Here is a 22,896-nt window from a genome sequence, read left to right as displayed (position 1 = left end):
CTCTGGCAGCTCAGGACACACGGGAGACTCTGGCAGCTCAGGACACACGGGAGACTCTGGCGGCTCAGGACACACGGGAGACTCTGGCGGCTCAGGACACACGGGAGACTCTGGCGGGTCAGGACACACGGGAGACTCTGGCGGCTCAGGACACACGGGAGACTCTGGCGGGTCAGGACACGGGAGACTCTGGCGGGTCACACGGGAGACTCTGGCGGGTCAGGAGGACACACGGGAGACACACGGGAGACTCTGGCGGGTCAGGACACACGGGAGACTCTGGCGGGTCAGGACACACGGGAGACTCTGGCGGCTCAGGACACACGGGAGACTCTGGCGGCTCAGGACACACGGGAGACTCTGGCGGCTCAGGACACACGGGAGACTCTGGCGGCTCAGGACACACGGGAGACTGACACCGCTGGGCAGGAGGAAGGCTCTGGCAGCGCAGGACAGGTGGGAGCACCTGTAGGGAAAAGACGGAGAAACAGCCTGGTGCGGGGGGCTGCCACCGGAGGGCTGGTGCGTGGAGGTGGCACTGTATAGACCGGACCATGCAGGTGCACTGGAGCTCTTGAGCACTTAGCCTGCCCAACCTTACCTGGTTGAATGCTCCCCGTAGCCAGGCCAGTGCGGCGAGGTGGAATAGCCCGCATTGGGCTGTGCTGGCGAACCGGGGACACCATGCGTAAGGCTGGTGCCATGTACGCCGGGTCCGAGGAGACGCACTAGAGACCAGATGCGTAGAGCCAGCTTCATGGCACCTGGCTCGATGCCCACTCTAGCCTGGCCAATAAGAGGAGCTGGAATGTACCGCACCGGGCTATGCACACGCACTGGGGAAACTGTGCGCTCCACCGCATAACACGGTACCTGCCCGGTCCCCCTCTCTCCGGTAAGCACGGGACGTTGGCGCAGGTCTCGTACCAGACTTCGCCACACTCCCCGTGTGCCTTCCCCCAATACATTTTTGGGGCTGCCTCTCGGGCTTCCAGCCGCGCTACCGAGCTAGCTCCTCATAATGGCGCCTCTCTGCTTTTCGCTGCCTCCAGCTCTGCTTTGGGATGGCGATATTCCCCTGGCTGAGTCCAGGGTCCTTTGCCGTCCAGAATCTCTTCCCATGTCCATCTCTCCAGATATCGCTGCCTCTCCTGCTGCTGCTGCCTGTTACCACGCTGCTTGGTCCTCTGGTGGTGGGTGTTTCTGTAATGGAAAAACACACATAGACTGCCCACCCCAACTCACGCCCTGACCATACTAAATAAAGACAAAACAAAGGAAATAAAGGTCAGAACGTTACAGGTAGACTTGTCCAGATCATCAGGGCATTTGTAGTTATTTATGTTAGCCACATTAGCAGCTAATTAGCATTTACATTTTTTTAGGGGGGGGGTAAATACAGGCAAACATATTGCTAAAAGTCACCTAGTCCTAGACAGAATTATACAAAACGTCATGCCAGGGTAAGCCTACATGAAACACAGCCCTTATCAAATCAAATTTTATTGATCACACACTGTAGTGAATGGCTTGTGTTTCCAGCTCCTAACAGTGCAGTAGTATCAAAGAACAATTCACAACAATACACATACATCTAAAAGTAAAATAATGGAATTGAGAAATATCCAAATATTAGATTGAGCAATGTCGGAGTGGCATTGACTAAAATACAGTAGAATAGAATTCAAAATATACATACGTGATGAGTAAAGCTGTATGTGAACATGATTTAAACATTATTAAAGTGACTGGTCTTCCCCTATTAAAGTGGCAAGTGATTCTATGTCTATGAAAATAGGGCAGCAGCCTCTAAGGTGCAGGGTTGCGTAACTAGGTGGAAGCCAGCTAGTGATGGCTATTTAACAGTCTGATGACCTTGCGATAGAAGCTGTTTTTCGGTCTCTCTCTCCCAGCTTTGATGCACAAAAACTGACCTTGCCTTCTGGATGATAGCGGGGTGAATAGGCCGTGGCTCGGGTGGTTGATGTCCTTGATGGAGGAACTTGACGCTTTCCACCTTCTTCACTGCGGTCCCGTCAATGTTGATACGGGCGTGCTCCCTCTGCTGTTTCCTGAAGTCCACAATCAGCTCCTTTGTTTTGTTGACGTTGAGTGAGGTTTTTTTCTGGCACCACTCTACCATGGCCCTCACCTCCTCCCTGTAGGCTGCCTCATAATCAGGACTACTACTGTTGTGTCATCTGCAAACTTGATGATTGAGTTGGAGGAGTGCGTGGCCACGCAGTCATGGGTGAATAGTACAACGGTTTGATTTGTTTGATCGTAGCTAGCTAGCTACATAGCCGTCTTTGTATCTAGACAATTGTGTAGTCTAGAGCGATTTTCTAGGTTAGCTAGCCAGCTATTGTCGTTCTTTTAACGTAACGTAACGTAATCATCACTGCTAGCTAGCCAGCTAGCCCCCGAATAGCAGCACTGTAGAAACTATTACACTCGACGGAACGACTTGATTAGTGTAGTGTCAACAACGCAGCCACTGCCAGCTAGCCTACTCCAGCAGTACTGTATCATTTCAATCATTTTAGTCAATAAGATTCTTGCTACGTAAGCTTAACTTTCTGAACATTCGAGACGTGTAGTCCACTTGTCATTCCAATCTCCTTTGCATTAGCGTAGCCTCTTCTGTAGCCTGTCAACTATGTGTCTATCTATCCCTGTTCTCTCCTCTCTGCACAGACCATACAAACGCTCCACACCGCGTGGCCGCGGCCACCCTAATCTGGTGGTCCCAGCGCGCACGACCCACGTGGAGTTCCAGGTCTCCGGTAGCCTCTGGAACTGCCAATCTGCGGCCAACAAGGCAGAGTTCATCTCAGCCTATGCCTCCCTCCAGTCCCTCGACTTCTTGGCACTGACGGAAACATGGATCACCACAGATAACACTGCTACTCCTACTGCTCTCTCTTCGTCCGCCCACGTGTTCTCGCACACCCCGAGAGCTTCTGGTCAGCGGGGTGGTGGCACCGGGATCCTCATCTCTCCCAAGTGGTCATTCTCTCTTTCTCCCCTTACCCATCTGTCTTTCGCCTCCTTTGAATTCCATGCTGTCACAGTTACCAGCCCTTTCAAGCTTAACATCCTTATCATTTATCGCCCTCCAGGTTCCCTCGGAGAGTTCATCAATGAGCTTGATGCCTTGATAAGCTCCTTTCCTGAGGACGGCTCACCTCTCACAGTCCTTGGGCGACTTTAACCTCCCCACGTCTACCTTTGACTCATTCCTCTCTGCCTCCTTCTTTCCACTCCTCTCCTCTTTTGACCTCACCCTCTCACCTTCCCCCCTACTCACAAGGCAGGCAATACGCTCGACCTCATCTTTACTAGATGCTGTTCTTCCACTAACCTCATTGCAACTCCCCTCCAAGTCTCCGACCACTACCTTGTATCCTTTTCCCTCTCGCTCTCATCCAACACTTCCCACACTGCCCCTACTCGGATGGTATCGGGCCATCCCAACCTACGCTCTCTCTCCCCCGCTACTCTCTCCTCTTCCATCCTATCATCTCTTCCCTCTGCTCAAACCTTCTCCAACCTATCTCCTGATTCTGCCTCCTCAACCCTCCTCTCTTCCCTTTCTGCATCCTTTGACTCTCTATGTCCCCTATCCTCCAGGCCGGCTCGGTCCTCCCCTCCCGCTCCGTGGCTCGACGACTCATTGCGAGCTCACAGAACAGGGCTCCGGGCAGCCGAGCGGAAATGGAGGAAAACTCGCCTCCCTGCGGACCTGGCATCCTTTCACTCCCTCCTCTCTACATTTTCCTCCTCTGTCTCTGCTGCTAAAGCCACTTTCTACCACTCTAAATTCCAAGCATCTGCCTCTAACCCTAGGAAGCTCTTTGCCACCTTCTCCTCCCTCCTGAATCCTCCTCCCTCCTGAATCCTCCTCCCCCCCCTCCTCCCTCTCTGCAGATGACTTCGTCAACCATTTTGAAAAGAAGGTCGACGACATCCGATCCTCGTTTGCTAAGTGAAACGACACCGCTGGTTCTGCTCACACTGCCCTACCCTGTGCTCTGACCTCTTTCTCCCCTCTCTCTCCAGATGAAATCTCGCTTCTTGTGACGGCCGGCCGCCCAACAACCTGCCCGCTTGACCCTATCCCCTCCTCTCTTCTCCAGACCATTTCCGGAGACCTTCTCCCTTACCTCACCTCGCTCATCAACTCATCCCTGACCGCTGGCTACGTCCCTGCCGTCTTCAAGAGAGCGAGAGTTGCACCCCTTCTGAAAAAACCTACACTCGATCCCTCCGATGTCAACAACTACAGACCAGTATCCCTTCTTTCTTTTCTCTCCAAAACTCTTGAACGTGCCGTCCTTGGCCAGCTCTCCCGCTATCTCTCTCAGAATGACCTTCTTGATCCAAATCAGTCAGGTTTCAAGACTAGTCATTCAACTGAGACTGCTCTTCTCTGTATCACGGAGGCGCTCCGCACTGCTAAAGCTAACTCTCTCTCCTCTGCTCTCATCCTTCTAGACCTATCGGCTGCCTTCGATACTGTGAACCATCAGATCCTCCTCTCCACCCTCTCCGAGTTGGGCATCTCCGGCGCGGCCCACGCTTGGATTGCGTCCTACCTGACAGGTCGCTCCTACCAGGTGGCGTGGCGAGAATCTGTCTCCTCACCACGCGCTCTCACCACTGGTGTCCCCCAGGGCTCTGTTCTAGGCCCTCTCCTATTCTCGCTATACACCAAGTCACTTGGCTCTGTCATAACCTCACATGGTCTCTCCTATCATTGCTATGCAGACGACACACAATTAATCTTCTCCTTTCCCCCTTCTGATGACCAGGTGGCGAATCGCATCTCTGCATGTCTGGCAGACATATCAGTGTGGATGACGGATCACCACCTCAAGCTGAACCTCGGCAAGACGGAGCTGCTCTTCCTCCCGGGGAAGGACTGCCCGTTCCATGATCTCGCCATCACGGTTGACAACTCCATTGTGTCCTCCTCCCAGAGCGCTAAGAACCTTGGCGTGATCCTGGACAACACCCTGTCATTCTCAACTAACATCAAGGCGGTGGCCCGTTCCTGTAGGTTCATGCTCTACAACATCCGCAGAGTACGACCCTGCCTCACACAGGAAGCGGCGCAGGTCCTAATCCAGGCACTTGTCATCTCCCGTCTGGATTACTGCAACTCGCTGTTGGCTGGGCTCCCTGCCTGTGCCATTAAACCCCTACAACTCATCCAGAACGCCGCAGCCCGTCTGGTGTTCAACCTTCCCAAGTTCTCTCACGTCACCCCGCTCCTCCGCTCTCTCCACTGGCTTCCAGTTGAAGCTCGCATCCGCTACAAGACCATGGTGCTTGCCTACGGAGCTGTGAGGGGAATGGCACCGCAGTACCTCCAGGCTCTGATCAGGCCCTACACCCAAACAAGGGCACTGCGTTCATCCACCTCTGGCCTGCTCGCCTCCCTACCACTGAGGAAGTACAGTTCCCGCTCAGCCCAGTCAAAACTGTTCGCTGCTCTGGCCCCCCAATGGTGGAACAAACTCCCTCACGACGCCAGGACAGCGGAGTCAATCACCACCTTCCGGAGACACCTGAAACCCCACCTCTTTAAGGAATACCTAGGATAGGATACAGTTATCCTTCTCACCCCCCTTTAAATGATTTAGATGCACTATTGTAAAGTGGCTGTTCCACTGGATGTCATTAGGTGAATTCACCAATTTGTAAGTCACTCTGGATAAGAGCGTCTGCCAAATGACTTAAATGTAAATGTACAGGAGGGGGCTGAGCACGCACCCTTGTGGGGCCCTGTGTTGAGGATCATCGAAGTGGAGGTGTTGTTTCCTACCTTCACCCCCTGGTGGCGGCACATCAGGAAGTCCAGGACCCAGTTACACAGGGAAGGGTTCAGACCCAGGGTCCTGAGCTTAATTATGAGCTTGGAGGGCAATATGGTGTTGAATGCTGAGCTATAGTCAATGAACAGCATTCTTACATAGGTATTCCTCTTGTCCAGATGGGATAGGGCAGTGTGATGGCGATTGCTTCATCTGTGGATCTGGGGCAGTAAGCAAATTGAAGTGGGTCTAGGGTGTCAGGTAAGGTGGAGGTGATATGATCCTTAACTAGCCTCTCAAAGCACTTTATGATGACAGAAGTGCTACGGGGCGATAGTAATTTAGTTCAGTTACCTTTGCTTTCTTGAGTATAGGAACAATGGTGGACATCTTGAAGCAAGTGGGGACAGCAGACTGGAGATAGGGAGAGATTGAATAGGTCCGTAAACACTCCAGCCAGCTGGTCTGCGCACACTCTGAGGACGCGCCTAGGAATGCTATCTGGGCCGGCAGCCTTGCGAGGGTTAACACGCTTGGAGCGGCAGAGTAGCCTAGTGGTTAGAGCGTTGGACTAGTAACTGGAAGGTTGCATGTTCAAACCCCCGAGCTGACAAGGTACAAATCTGTCGTTCTGCCCCTGAACAGGCAGTTAACCCACTGTTCCTAGGCCGTCATTGAAAATAAGAATTTGTTCTTAACTGACTTGCCTGGTTAAATAAAGGTCAAATTAAAAAAAAGTTTAAAAAAAATGTCTTACATCGTCAACGGAGAAGGAGAGTCCACAGCCCTTGGTAGCGGGCTGCATCGGTGGCACTGTGTTATCCTCAAAGCGGGCAAAGAACGTGTTTAGCTTGTCCGGAAGCAAGACATTGATGTCCGGAATGTGGCTGGTTTCCCTTTGTAGTCCGTGGTTGTCTGTAGACCCTGCCACATACGTCTCGTGTCTGAGCCATTGAATTGCGACTCCACTTTTTCTCTGTACTGACGTTTTGCCTGTTTCATTTTCTTACGGAGGGAATAACTACACTGTTTGTATTCGGCCATATCCCCAGTCACCTTGCCATGGTTAAATGCGGTGGTTCGTGTATTCAGTTTTGCGCGAATGCTTCCATCTATCCACAGCTTCTGGTTTGGGTAGGTTTTAATAGTCACAGTGGTTACAACATCTCCTATACACTTCCTGATGAACTTGGTCACCGTATCTGTGTATTCGTCTATGTTATTCTCAGAGGCTACCCGAAACATATCCCAGTCCGCATGATCAAAACAAACTTGAAGCATGGATTCCGATTGGTCAGACCAGCGTTGAATAGACCTTAGGACAGGTACTTCCTGTTTGAGTTTCTGCCTATAGGAAGGTAGGAGCAAAATGGAGTCATGATAAGATTTGCCGAAGGGAGGGCGGGGAAGGGCCTTGAAGGCATTTTGAAAAGTTTAGTAGCAGTGGTCCAATGTTTTCTCAGCGCGGGTACTACAGTCAATGTGTTGGTAGAACTTCGGTAGCATTTTCCCAAAATTTGCTTTGTTAAAATCCCCAGTTACAATAAATGTGGCCTCAGGATATGTGGTTTCCAGTTTGCATAAAGTCCAGTGTAGTTCTTTGACGGCCATCTTGGTATCGGCTTCCCTCTGGTGGTAATACGGTCGGCAATTGATTGTGAGGTATTCTAGGTATGGTGCACAAAAGGACTTGAGTTTCTGTATGTTATCACAATCACACCATGAGTAGTTAATCATGGAACATACACCCCCAAATTTCTTCTTCCCGGAGAGGTCTTTATTCCTGTCTGCACGATGTACTGAGAACCCAGATGGCTGTATGAATGGGGACAGTATGTATGAACGGGGACGTGAACATTAGCGAGTAATATAATCGGAAATGGTGGATGGTGTGCACTTTTCCTGAGTCGGACTAGAAATCCACTCCGAATACCTCTTCTCCGCTGGCTGTGTTTTGGAGCAGCCTCTGGAATAAGTTCAATTGCCCTGGGGGCTACGAACAAATTATCCAATTTGGGAAATTCGTATTCCTGGTCGTAACGCTGGTGAGTTACCGCTGCTCTGATATCCAAAAGTTCTTTCCGGCTGTATATAGTTACACAAAACATTTTCTGGCCTAATAATGTAAGAATAACACACCAAAAAAACAAAATACTGCAAAGTTGCTTAGGCGCTAGAAGCAGAGCTGCCATATCTGTCAGTGACATCTTACTATTTCAAGTGTTTCTAAAATCCCTTATAGGAAAAATGAATGGTGGAAAAACGATTGGAACCATTTCCCTATTTGACCTCTAGGTGTTATGGGTATTATGACTTATACTGTGGTACTCTATACTGGCAACCATCTCATTCAGATTGCACCTAGGTTAAAAAAATGCAGAGTTAAAAACGTTCAACAACTGGGACCTCAGAAATCTCTGACTTCCGACTTAAGTGCGTTCAAGATAACTGGGGAATTCAACAAAATATATACAAAAAAGCTCAGCTCTAACTCGGAATTCGAAGTTGGAAACTCAGGCATCTTTCTACAGCTCCAACTTTCCGACTTGAAGATCACCGACATCATGATTTGACCTCGTTTTTTGTTCCCAGTTTCTTGAAAGCACAAAAAGCAAAATACGGACAGTTTGTAGAATGGTAAAAGTGCTTCTGTGAGACGTCACACACTCAAGAAGGCTCACCAATCACCCGATGTAAGTCATTAATATTAATGCCTTTGGCTCCGGAAAGGAAATTTCGCACACGGCGTAACGTCACGTTTCAACCAGTCCAGTTGGTGGCGGAAATACACCTTTTGGGGTTGTAGTCCGCCATAAAACCCACAGAAGAAGAAGGACGGCGTGACGTCACTGTTTACATCTAAAGGCCCTTTCTCTTCCTCATAGTGTGAGGAAAAAGGTACATTTCCTCGACATTATTCCATATTAGCTTGCTAGTTAGTTGATTGTATTTAAAAAAAAAATAGAAATATAGTTTATTATTTTAGTACACTTGTAGCTTTGGTTACTGTATGACTGTTATTTCTCTCGCTGAAAAGATAGTAAATCTAACGTTAGCTGGCAGCCAGCTTGCTAGCTAACAACCCCGGTACACATAACTTACTACCTAGCGTAGACGAGTGTGCTGGTGTTTGCACAGCAATAATCAATACCAAGATTGTACTAAATTCCATGCAATGCTGAAATCGTTAAATTTGCTTTACTAACTAGCTGTGTCGGCTGGTTAGCTAGCCATATATCTAGCTAGCCTAGATGTCTATTTAAGTACAGTACTACTAGCTAGCTAACGTATCTCAGACGTCCACCGTTTGATTGTTTCATCATGGCGAGTTAACATAACTCAATACGTATTTAGTTAGCTAACGTGACATAAAAACGCTGTCACGTGATTTGTGTTAATGGCAGATTCGCTATGTATGTGTTGACCTTTATGTTCTCGCTAGCTAGCTATATTTCCTTGGGTTTTCTATTTTTAGAGCAACCAAAAATGACAACAGCCGCGAGACCAACGTTTGAGCCAGCGAGAGGAGGGAGAGGGAAGGGAGAGGGCGATCTCAGTGCCTTGTCCAAACAGTACTCAAGCCGAGATCTGCCTGGTCACACAAAGATCAAATACAGGTGAGTGACACAAGTAACAAAACCTATTCTTGTTGTGTTTTGACATCTTGGCATCAGTCTTTCCCCATACCATATGCACTGCACCAGTAGTTGGGAACAGGTCCCTCTGGTTGAAGGTAGAGTGATGTCTCACTGTGTCCCTGTCTCATCCCCTCAGACAGCCCACCCAGGATGCCCCCGAGGAGGTGCGTGCCCGTGACTTCCGCAGAGAGCTGGAGGAGAGGGAGCGTGTTGCTGTCCGGGAGAAGACCAGAGAGAGGGGACCTAGAGGTGGGTATCCAGGCATACACAAACTCAGACCTGAGGTAAAGATTGACCTGAACGTAAAATATTGTCTTCTGCATGTAAAAAAGATCAAGAGGATTTAGCATCTGACATACCATTATGCCCAAAGGTTCTTTTTTGTTGGCATGAGTCATCTGCAGGGGCTTTCATCTCAAGCAAGTATCATTGAAATTGTGGTTTCTCTTTTTAATTTTCAGAACACACCACATCTTCATCCTCGTCCTCAAAGAGGCCCAGACTAGATCAGATTCCTGCTGCCAACCTTGATGCAGACGACCCCCTCACTGACGTAGGTGCCACATGTTCATCCACCTGTCACATTAAAGTCTGTGCTTTTTTCCCCATTTTTGAAAGCTCAGCCGCTAACCTTTTATTGTTTTATGTTTTTGGGTGTAGGATGATGAGGAAGATGATGACTCTGAGGACAGTGATGATGATGACACTGCAGCTCTGCTGGCTGAACTGGAAAAGATCAAGAAGGAGCGGGCTGAGGAGCAGGAACGCAAGGTAAGGCCTCCCATGCAGAGATACGAGTCGCTGCAAGATAGTCAATAGCTGCAAGGTCACAGTTGTGCCAGTTGAGTCCAGCCAAGTGCAAATGGCTTACTCCGGTATTGCTGAGTAGTAGAGAATAGGGCTCAATTGACCTGCTAAATTAATGGGTTGTTTTGTTTGAAAAGTATGTGGACACCTGCTAGCCAAACATCTCATTCCAAAATCATGGGCATTAATATGGATTTGGTCCCCCCTTGTTGCTATGACAGCCTCCACTCTTCTGGGAAGGTTTTCCACTAGATGTTGGGACATTTCTGTGGGGACTTGCTTCCATTCAGCCACAAGAGCATTAGTGAGGTCGGGCACTGATGTTGGGTGATTAGGCCTTGCACTAAGTCGGCGTTCCAAATCATCCCAAAGGTGTTCAATGGAGTTGAGGTCAGGGCCCTGTGCAGGTAGTCAAGTTCTTCCACTTCGATCTCGACAAACTATTTCTGTATGGACCTCGCTTTGTGCATCGGGGCATTGTCATGCTGAAACAGGAATGGGCATTCCCAAAACTGTTGCCACAAAGTTGGAAGCACAGACTAGTCTAGAATGACATCATATGCTGTAGCGTTAAGATTTCCCTTCCCTGGAAGTAAGGGGCCTAGCCCGAACCATACATTTTTTTTTAGCTCCAGACCTTTATTCCTCCTCCACCAAATTTTACAGTTGGCACTATGCATTTTGGCAGGTAACCCAGATTCGGCCATCGGACTTCGATGGGGAAGTGTGATTCATCACTGCTGAGAACGCATTTCCACTGCTCCAGAGTCCAATAGCAGCGAGCTTTACACGACTCCAGTCGACACTTGGCATTGCGCATGGTGATCTTAGACTTGTGTGCGGCTACTCAGCCATGGAAACCCATTTCATGAAGCTCCCGACAAATAGTTTTTGTGCTGACGTTGCTTCCAGAGGCAGTTTGGTAGTGAGTGTTGCAACAGAGGAGACTATTTTTATGTGCTACATACTTTAGCACTCACTGATCCCGTTCTGTGAGCTTGTGTGGCCTACCACTTCACAGCTGAGCTGTTGTTGCTCCTAGACATTTTCACTTCACAATAACAGCACTGAGTTGACCAGGGTAGAAATTTGACGGACTGACATTTTTGACGGTGCCACGTTGAAAGTCACTGAGCTCTTCAGTAAAGGTTGTTCTACCGCCAATGTTTGTGTATGGCGATTGCATGGCTGTGTGCTCGATCTTTATACACCTGTCAGCAACGGGTGTGGCTGAGATAGCCAAATCCACAAATTTGAAGGGGTGTCCATATACTTTTGTCATTATAGTGTATAATCCTGGTCAGACATTTTCTGATTTGGATATATACATTTGGATTCAACTGTCAAACCCCATCAGAACCTAAAATATAAGATTTGAGTAAATGCCTCAAAACATGCATGAAACTAATGTTGATATATTGGCTGGTCAGTCATTGCATCTATAGCTCTGTCTATGAATTTCAGAGTGGTTACATATGTTTAAAGGGACAGTCCTGAGTCTACCTTTTTTGTTGATTTTTGAGATGCTTGCAAGCAACTATTTGAGCCTTTTATTAAGGCCTACCAGAAAGTGGCTAAAGTATTGATCTTGGCAACAATGAGAGCTTTGCACCACGTTTCGTGTCCTGTACCAGGAGCGGGAGCAGAAAGCTGAGGAGGAGAGGATCCGCATGGAGAACATCCTGAGTGGGAATCCTCTGCTCAACCTGGCAGGACAGCAGCAGCAGCAACAGATAGTCCCCACCCCGACTGCCTTCAGCGTCAAGCGGAGGTAAACACACACAAACACAACTGCCTGGGCCATGGCTGTGGATGACAGTTGTTTTATATCCTCTCCTGTCTTTCTCTCTAAGGTGGGACGATGATGTAGTGTTCAAGAACTGTGCAAAGGGAGTGGATGAGGCACGCAGGGAGAAACGCTTTGTCAACGACACCCTGCGCTCTGAGTTCCACAAGAAATTTATGGAGAAATATGTGAAGTAGAACTTAAAACTCTGCTTTGAAGGTGTTTCATTTCACTCGGCGCTGCTCTGTTTCCAGTTCATCACTGACTGATAGTGATTAGTCTGAAATCATTGAATGACCCTGAAGAATGGAGGGACCCCCACGTACCGAATCCTCTGTATATAAATGAATCTAATGCTTGACATAAACAGATTAACTAATTTTGTTTAGTGTTAACATTTTCTACCCTTGAAAGGAATGGTTGCAATTGCGACATCGTCAACTTTTTGTTATTTTGCTTTTAGCCTTTTTTTTAAGTGATGTTAATAAAACAATAAATAAAACCTGTCTGTGCTTTTATGGTTTTGTCATTGCTTTTAGCTGTGTGCCCAGGAGTTATAATTCTGCAATGGCAAGCTTGACAGCATGCCTTTTCTCTCCTTTTGTTTTGGGGGCTTATTTTGTGGTCATTGAAAGTCTGTGACACATTACCTTTATGACTCATTACTTTTAATTGAGATGAGGTTAAACCTTTCTGCAGAGGATGTTTATTTTACCTGAAGTGAAGTGTTGGTTAAACTTACTGTCAGCTGCAACCCCCCCGACTGACTGCCTTCAAGAGGAGGTACACACACACACTGGTGAATATCCTCTGAATTAGAGGGGAGATATTAACTATTTAACGGACAATGGAAGTTAAGTAAAACTAATGCGATGGCCAAAAGCCGAAACACTGGTTTTACTTGTAATGTTTTAACTTCCATTGTCCTCCAATAGTTGCTGAGTCTCCCCTTTAGTTTGCTCTTCAGTTCATGCACCTTTGTTGGAGAGCGAGGTTGCAGCAGTGCTCCCTTTGGTGAATGAGTCCAGCCATATTTTTCATAACGCATCACACTACTCAGTGTGGCAGAGAAATGTGGAAAGATTAGTAAGTATTTGTATTTTGTCTGCTTTGATGTGCTAAGCTGTTCCCACTGAATGTCTTCTCTTGTTTGAATTTAACCTTGCCAGATGTTATTTTCCTCATGGTGATAAAGGCAAACATTTAGCTCTGCAGATGTGCTTGACATTAATTTTGAGATGGTGTGATTGTATGTTAGTGTTGCAATCGACATTCTTCACTTTAATTATGACGACATACTTTTTTCCTTTCAGCAGATTAGGTCCTCAGCCAGCAGTACATCTCCAGGGAACTCTGTTCTGGGTGGTTTTCTTGACCTTATTCCATGTGGTTCCTGCCTTTTTAATTTCCTCCTCACTTCCATGGTAGGTAGGTCATTTGACCCCTCATGTCTCAGCCTCCAGTATTTATGCTGCAATAGTTTGTGTTGGGGGTGCTAAAATCAGTCTTTTATCTGGAGTATTTATCCTGTCTTATCTGGTGTCCTGTGTGAATTTAGGTATGTTCCCTCTCGCGGAGGACCTGAGCCCTAGGACCATGCCTCAGGACTACCTGACCTGATGACTCCTTGCTGTCCCCAGTCCATCTGGTCGTGCTGCTGCTCCAGTTTCAACTGTTCTGCCTGCGGGTGTGGAACCCTGACCTGTTCACCGGACGGGCTCCCTCTCCCAGACCTGCAGTTTTCAACTCTCTAGAGACAGCAGGAGTGGTAGAGATGCTATGAAAAGCCAACTGACATTTACTCCTGAGGTGCTGACCTGTTGTACCCTCTACAACCACTGTGATTATTATTATTATTATTCGACCCTGCTGGTCATCTGAACGTTTGACAGCCAGAAGAGGACTGGCCACCCCTCATAGCCTGGTTCCTCTCTAGGGTTCTTCCTAGGTTCTGGCCTTTCTATGGAGGTTTTCCTAGCCCCTGTGCTTCTACACCTGCATTGCTTGCTGTTTGGGGTTTTAGGCTGGGTTTCTGTACAGCACTTTGACATCAGCTGATGTAAGAAGGGCTTCATAAATAAATTTGATTGTACAACCTTTCATACCAAAGTTAAGAATAGTACGTCTAGTGGGGAAACACGACAAAACGATTAACTGGCTGAATGCAACCTGTTTTTGTTTGTTCAATCATGTTGCTCAGTTCTACAATCTTACTTTGCTGAACTTATACACAATATTTTAGCCATTCTCAGAGGAAAAAGGAAATCAAATAAGAATGCACTTTTTCATTCAGTTTGTTTCCTAAACATGTGCTTTGGTTGAATGTATTGCCAGTATGCTTTTTCCTTGTCAGAATACAAAACGGTACATGTCATTGGAAGACCTTTCACAGACAATGTTTGACTGACGGTCTTTGTGATTGCAATAACGCAGTCCTCAGATGTACAGAAGTTATATTATCGGCCTTTCTCTTTCACTCAAAGGCTGTACAGTAATCATAAAGGGCCCCATTCCAACTTAGGAAAGGCAAATTCCTACGCACTTCTCAGTACATTTAACTTAAGCCATCCCTTTAAAGATGGTGTGCCTTTAATTAGAAATTTGTCTACAGACTAGAATACATTGAGAGAACGGGTTCAGAAAATAGGGATCAATGAAAGAAAGTCATCTAAATATATGCATATTCGTCTCCGTTTCAACACCAACTCGTAGATTTAAAAATACTCATGTTAATGATTTAAGCACATTTCAGGGTTGTATGAATCATTAAAAAGAACTGGTTTGGAGAGCCTTTACGCATGAAAGATATTGATGAATAAAAAATGGTGGTTTTAGTCATTCAGAAAATGTTTAACCCAAGGTAATGTATATACAATTATAATAGGGAGAATAGTGTACAATAGCAGGCTATACCCTCATTTATTGCCTGCACTTACCATGGAACTGTGTGATGACATGGCCAAGTGTCCGGTTCAAACTGTTCGGTCTTGGTCTGCTCCATAACAATTTCATTAACTATTACGAATGATCCCCTGCAACAACCACACGTCTGTGATGGAGTTCAAAGGAAGCAAATGAAAGCAAACTAAACAATGGAATGATAATGTAGGCTATACCAACTGAAGGGAACGAACAGTCAATTGGCAGTTGAATATGTGTTGTTATTAGGCCAACTGAGGGTTGAGACTGATCGTGGTATTTAGAAGGTTGGGGTAGCCTGTAATTACAACATTTGAGAGTGCCCATCCCCGTCAGTTAAAAGGCTGTAAAATGTTTATTCTGAATAATGGCACAGCATTTCATAAACGTTACTGTGAGAAAGTTGATATGCTTCACTTTGCTGCCATATGACTGGTTTCACTTCTCCAGCGATAAGGTAAAATATATCTAAAAACAAGTGTCATTTATATTTACAATTCCCTTATCCAAACAGATTACTCATTTACCAAGCTCTTATCAATAGCTTTATTTCTATCTGAAAAAATAAAGTCAATTATTTTTCCACTTGGTAGTTCGCTGGACCTTATTCATGGTTTCGTCATGCGTAAAGTTGGTGGAAATATTAGGGGATTAAGTAAAGGTCAGAAAACTGCATATCTGTAGGCACACCTCTGCCACACCTTCATTTATTCCATCTAAACACAAAATAAATGGCAAGTGAATAGCACCCAATTATCATGCTTAAGTTCAAGGTCAGAATACACAGAAAGAGAAGTGCATTTAAAGGGAAAAACGTTCCATTTACACGCGCTTAACTCAGGTTGGAATCAGGGCCATAGCGATTTGCTGCTGTAAAAAAAAAAAAAAAATACTGTATGAGATGAGCAAGCTGCAGTAGCAAGAGGCTTACCTGAGCAGGTCAAGGGTTATTCACACTCCCATTCACAGCATCTTTGATCCCTCTTTGATCTCACTTTGTTCAAAGTGCCTATATATTTCAGATGTTGTTAAAAGAATGATATGGTTCAGCCTGTCAACGAGCAGAATTTAGACTGACTAAATAAGGATGTAATTGAAGGGTTACTCAGCATCAGCAACCATCTAACTCTCTGACATTCTACTTGGCACTGTCATATATTGAGCCAGGAAATTAGGATAGGTTTCTCAAATTGAAATGTTTGTTTTGATGAAACAGAAGCTAAAAAAGACAAGACAATCACCACTACGTCAACTTTATTTGCAAAGAATCCAATTCTAGGTAGGAGCAATGTAAAAAAATATATTAAAAAATAGTTGTATTAAAATGTTCAATTTGCTGGAAGTTATGAGTTTTTCCTACCAAGGTAATTGCTAAGGTCCACTCATTAAAGAGCTTAAAGAGCCAGTCTTTTCCAGACATCCCATTTATCTGTAAGCTAAGCGCTTCAGTATTGTAAAAGGAAAGGGATTCCATGCTTTGGATTGAGACCCTCTACTGGCCAGACTGAAGGTGAAATCTCTCCAACTCAGTATCCTGTACCCTCTATGACCACAGTACCCTAATGTAGCAGCTACTATTCAAACACATTATGGCACATCACACAAAAAGACAGAGAGACTGAAAGCCAGCTTCTATCTATCAGCTAACTGAACCACGGCCTGAAGGTGGAGACAGTACAGGTGCAACCAAGCTGGGACCGAGAGACTGAAAGCCAGCTTATCTTCAGGCAATTAGACTGTTGTCTATTCACTACTAGCCAGCCTCCGCCCAGTACCCTGCCCTGAAATTGTGTCACTGTTACTAGCCGGCTATCACCCGGTACACCACCCTGCATCTTATAGATGGCTGCCCTTTGTACATAGTCATTGATCACTGGTCACTTGAATAACGTTTACATACCGTTTTACCCACTTAATATATATATATATATATATATATATATATATATATATATATATATATATATATATATATATATATATATATATACCGTATTATAGTCAAGGTTCATCCTATATACTGTCCATAATGTCTATACACACCATCATAGGTCTCATATCTATCTATACTGCCACATCACCATATTGTGATGCCCATGTTCCAGTCCCATGGAGTTAAAAATAGCATTTATCATGGCATTAAATAAGGGACTGGTTGTGTGTGGTGTTCCATTTCACAAAAAGTGAGGGGTAACCGTAAGGGAGCTGTCCCAATATAAACCTGTATCAACCGTCCAAATAATACAACTCAAGATCCAATTATATAATCTCCCACAGATCCCGTAAGGGTACAGTAGTCCTTCTGGCTACAATTTGTCATTGGCCTTTCCAGGGCTCTTTTGTGTGCCTGGCTTTGCATACAACAATCGCTGCTCAATCTCAGCTCTGCATAGTTATTGTTTTTAATGCAGAATTTTTTATATTAGCATGAAAATCTGTCACCAATTGGATGGAAACCTAGCCATGGTTGACATGGTTGTTGCATTCATCCATTTTCAGTCCTGTGGACTTCCACAAGTCACATTATGCTGGCTTGAAAAGTACACTGAACAAGATACAAACAACATTTAAAGTGCTGGTCCCATGTTTCATGAGCTGAAATAAAATATCCCAGAAGTGTTCCATACCCACAAACATTGTATTTCTCTCAAATTGTGTGCAGAAATTTGTTTACTTCTTTATTAGTGAGCATTTCTCATTTGCCAAGATAATCCATCCACCTGACATGTGAGGCATATCAAGAAACTGATTAAACAGCATGATCATTACACAGGTGCACCTTGTGCGGGGGACAATAAATAGCCACTAAAATGTGACGTTGTCGTCACACAATACAATGCCACAAATGTCTCAAGTTGAAGGAGCGTGCAATTGGCATGCATTGGCAGCTGACTGAAAGAATGTCCACAAGAGCTGTTGCTAGAACATTTTATGTTAATTTCTCTACCATAAGCTGCCTCCAACATCATTTTAGAAAATTTGTCAGTACATGCAACTGGCCTCACAACCCACAGACCACATGTATGGCGTTGTGTGGGCGAGCGGTTTGCTGATGTCAACGTTGTGAACAGAGTGCACCATGGTGGCGATGTGGTTATAGTATGGTCAGGCATAAGATGTGGACAACGAACACAATTGTATTATATCGATGGCAATTTGAATGCACAGAGATACCGTGACGAGATACTGAGGCCCATTGTCGTGCCATTCATCCACCGCCACCACCTCATGTTTCAGAATGATAATGCATGGCCCATGTCGCAAGGATCTGTACACAATTCATGGAGCTGAAAATGTCCCAGTTCTTCCATGGCCTGTATACTCACCAGACGTGTCACCCATTGAGCAGGTTTGGGATGCTCTGGATAAACATGTACGACAGCGTTTTTCAATTCCTGCTAATACCCAACAACTTTGCACAGCCATTGAGGAGGAGTGTGACAACATTCCACAGGCCACAATAAACAGTCTGATCAACTCTATGCGAAGGAGATGTGTCATGCTGCATTTGGCAAATGTTCACACCAGGTACGGACTTGTTTTCTGATTCAGACCCCTACTTTTAATTTTCTTTTTAAAAAGGTATACAGATGCATATCTGTATTCCCAGTCATTTGAAATCCATAGATTAGGGCCTAATGAGTTTATTTCAATTGACTGATTTCCTTATATAAACTGTAACTCAGTAAAATCTTTTAAATTGTTGTATGTTGCATTTATATTTTTGTTCAGTGTATTTATCAAAGTGCAGCTGCCTCTACTCTTAAACACCTTATCGCCGTTTTTCAAAGCGCCTTCAGTTTTATCACAGAAAACAGTATTATTACTCATCACTGTATTCTTTACCAAAAGGTTGGCCTCTGAAGTAACATAGATCACATCCTTACACTCCTTTTGTTTCCAAGCCCTGCTCCACAAACTTACGACTTACCTAACATCACTGTTAAGATTTACAATGACAAGTTATCAAACTAAAGAAATACGAAATAGGAATTGGTACCTCTAGGGCATTTCAGATGGCTGTAAGGGGACCTTTTTATTGAAGAATGTGTCTGTTTATGATTGCGTTTAGCTTTTTGTGTATTGTTGTGTATAATAAAGTGTATTTTAATGTGTATATGCATTTGTAGTAATGTGTTTCTTGTATTTGGATGTGTATTATGGTGCTATACAGGGCTCAACAGGAAAAAATATATTGGTCTCAGCATTGACTGAGGGTTAATGTAAAAAACAATAGAAATATTAAAGTGTGTCATTGTACCATCCCACCACTAGAGGGCATAGAAAGCTCTGTGTCTAAATCAAATCAAATGTTATTGGTAACATGGTTAGCAGAGTGTAGCAAAATGCTTGTGCCACTAGTTCCGACAGTGCAGTAACATCTAACAGTAATCTAACAAATCCACAACAACTACCTAATACACACTAATCTAAGTAAAGGAATGGAATAAGAATATGCACACATGGATGAGCGATGACAGAGCAGCATAGACAAGATGCAATAGATGGTATAAAATACAGTATATACATATGAGAAGAGTAATGCAAGATATGTAAACATTATTAAAGTGGCATTATTAAAGTGACTAGTGATCCATTTATTAAAGTGGCCAATGATTTTAAGTCTGTATGTAGGAAGCAGCCTCTGTGCTAGTGATGGCCGTTTAACAGTCTGATGGCCTTGAGATAGAAGCTGTTTTTCAGTCTCTCGGTCCCAGCTTTGATGCACCTGTACTGACCTTGCCTTATGGATGGTAAGCAGGGTGACATTGATGATCTTTTTGGCCTTCCTGTGACATCGGATGCTGTAGGTGTCCTGGAGGGCAGGTAGGTTGCCCCCGGCGATAAGTTGTGCAGATGGCACCACCCTCTGGAAAGCCTTGCAGTTGTGGGAGGTGCAGTTGCCGTACCAGGCTGTGATACAGCCCGACAGGATTCTCTCAATTGTGCATCTGTAAAAGTTTGTGAGGGTTTTAGGTGACAAGACAAATTTCTTCAGCCTCCTGAGGTTGAAGAGGCCTTCTTCACTACAATGTCTGTGTGGGTAGAACATTTCAGTTTGTCTGTGATGTGTACGCCAAGGAACATAAAACTTTCCACCTTTTCCACTGCTGTCCCGTTGATGTGGATAGGGGGGTGCTCCCTCCTATCCTGAAGTCCACGATCATCACGATCATCTCCTTTGTTTTGTTGCTATTGAGTGAGAGGTTGTTTTCCTGACACCACACTCCTGGAGCCCTCACCTCCTCCCTGTAGGCTGTCTCGTCGTTGTTGGTAATCAAGCCTACTATTGTTGTGTCGTCTGCAAACTGCATGGCCACGCGGTCATGGGTGAACAGGTTCTCTCACGTCACCCCGCTCCTCCGCTCTCTCCACTGGCTTCCAGTTGAAGCTCGCATCCGCTACAAGACCATGGTGCTTGCCTACGGAGCTGTGAGGGGAACGGCACCGCAGTACCTCCAGGCTCTGATCAGGCCCTACACCCAAGCAAGGGCACTGCGTTCATCCACCTCTGGCCTGCTTACCATTGAGGAAGTACAGTTCCCGCTCAGCCCAGTCAAAACTGTTCGCTGCTCTGGCCCCCCAATGGTGGAACAAACTCCCTCACGACGCCAGGACAGCGGAGTCAATCACCACCTTCCGGAGACACCTGAAACCCCACCTCTTCAAGGAATACCTAGGATAGGATAAGTAATCCTTCTCACCCCCCCTTAATGATTTAGATGCACTATTGTAAAGTGGCTGTTCCACTGGATGTCAGAAGGTGAATTCACCAATTTGTAAGTCGCTCTGGATAAGAGCGTCTGCTAAATGACTTAAATGTAAATGTAAATGTAACAGGGAGTACAGGAGAGGACTGAGCACGCACCCTTGTGTTGAGGATCAGCGAAGTGGAGGTGTTGTTTCCTACCCTCACCACCCGGGGGTGGCTCGTCAGGGAGTCCAGGACCCAATTGCACAGAATGGGGTTGAGACCCAGGGCCTCAAGCTTAATGATGAGCTTGGGGGGTACTATGGTGTTGAATGCTGAGCTTTAGTCAATGAACAGCATTCTTACATAGGAATTCCTCATCCAGATGGGATAGGGCAGTGTGCAGTGTGATGGCGATTGCATCGTCTGTGGACCTTTTGGGGCGGTTAGCAAATTGAAGTGGGTTTAGGGTAAGGTAGAGGTAATATGTTCCTTGACTAGTCTCTCAAAGCACTTCATGATGACAGCAGTGAGTGCTACGGGGCAATAGTCATTTAGTTCAGATACATTTGCCTTCTTGGGTACAGGAATAATGGTGGCCATATTGAAGCATGTGGGGACAGCAGACTGGGATAGGAAGATATTGAATATGTCTGTAAACACACCAGCCAGCTGATCTGCGCATGCTCTGAGGACGCGGCTAGGGATGACGTCTGGGCCGGCAGCCCTGCGAGGGTTAACATGTTTAAATGTCTTATTCACGTCGGCCACGGAGAAGGTGGGCCCGCAGTCCTTGGTAGTGGGCTTCGTTGGTGGCACTGTATTATCCTCAAAGCGGGCAAAGAAGGTGTGTAGTTTGTCTGGAAGAGTGACGTCGGCGGTTGTCTTTTTGTAGTCCATGGATGCCTGTAGACCATGCCACAGCCGTAGAGTTGTGACTCCACTTTGTCCCTTTACCAACATTTCACTTTGATTTTGACGTTTGATTGCCTTGCGGAGGGAATATCTACACGGTTTGTTTTCTGCCATTTTCCCAGTCACCTTTCCATGGTTTTGCGCAAATGCCGTCATCTATCCACAGTTCCTGGTTAGGGTAGGTTTTAATAGTCACAGTGGGTACAACATCTCCAATGCAATTCCTTATAAACTCACTCACCGAATCAGCGTATAAATCTAGATTATTCTCGGACGCTGCCCGGAACATTTCCCAGTCCGCGTGATCAAAACAATCTTGAAGCGTGGATTCCGATTGGTCAGACCAGCGTTGAATAGTTCTTGTCATGGGTACATCCTGTTTGAATTTCTGCCTGTAGGACGGGAAAAGAAAAATGGAGTCGTCCTCAGATTTGCCAAAGGGAGGGCGGGGGATGAAAGTTAAAAGGAGAAGAGGGGTTCAATAAAGATATTTAAGTTAACATAATTATCGGAAATTGAATGAGGGAAAGCGATAGAAAACTACAGATACCTGTTAATATGTTTGAGACATGGCTTTCAGATCAAGGCTGAAATGAACCCACATTTAAAATCTGCAATTCTCTCATTCTTTTCTGTGAGGATATTTCTCTCTGGAATTACTGTAATTAAAAGGGGATTTACCCCTCCACATCTAGTCTACCAGTAGGGGAACAGTCTGAGTGATTGCATCATTATGTACCAAACTGTTTTGGAGATTGAGCTTTCTTTTTCACACTGAAATATTATCAAGTCATCATGGCCAGACCTTGGTTTACACAGCAGCTCCCATTCATTCAAACTGCTTCACTTCTGAACCAGAGGGCTCTGCTCTGGGCTGGGTGCAGAGTCACTGGCAATAACATCAGACTTACTCTGTTATCTGACATTAGTCAAAGTAATGGAAAGCTGGTTAATCACTCTGTACAATAGAGCATGGCATTTAGAACGTCAGGATTGTTGGTTCAATTCCCGGCGCCACCCATGTGTAAAATGAATGCATACATGACTAAGTTGTTTTGCAGAAAAATGTCTGCTAAAATGGCATATATTATGTATTTGTTATATTATCAGTGGGCTGGGCTGAGGTAGTGTTCTGATCAGGTAGATTAATCAGCTTGCCGGAACTTTCACTAATTACTTTATTACTAATGACAGATAACTTTCTGCTGTTACTTCCAGCCTGATAGATCTGAATATAAATGTGTTTATTGCCACACAACCAAAGGTTTGTGATATTAGTTTTGGGTACAGAGATGGTCTGTCTGAAATATTCCACTGTGC

General features: G+C 45.5%; 1 protein-coding gene across 1 annotated transcript; it reads left to right on the top strand.

Annotated features, from left to right (window-relative positions):
* The first annotated feature begins 8,609 nt into the window (after positions 1 to 8,609).
* On the top strand, positions 8,610 to 12,556 carry LOC135548476 (protein CWC15 homolog). The gene is made up of 7 exons (XM_064978109.1): positions 8,610 to 8,717; positions 9,295 to 9,436; positions 9,594 to 9,706; positions 9,919 to 10,010; positions 10,118 to 10,228; positions 11,899 to 12,035; positions 12,118 to 12,556. The coding sequence occupies exons 2-7, from the start codon at positions 9,306 to 9,308 to the stop codon at positions 12,245 to 12,247; spliced, it is 714 nt and encodes a 237-aa protein (XP_064834181.1). The 5' UTR covers positions 8,610 to 8,717; positions 9,295 to 9,305; the 3' UTR covers positions 12,248 to 12,556.
* Positions 12,557 to 22,896: the final 10,340 nt, after the last annotated feature.

This window comes from Oncorhynchus masou, chromosome 11, assembly GCF_036934945.1.
Source record: "Oncorhynchus masou masou isolate Uvic2021 chromosome 11, UVic_Omas_1.1, whole genome shotgun sequence".
In the NCBI taxonomy this organism is placed as follows: Eukaryota; Metazoa; Chordata; class Actinopteri; order Salmoniformes; family Salmonidae; genus Oncorhynchus; species Oncorhynchus masou.
This window is presented reverse-complemented; position numbering and strand designations above follow the sequence as displayed.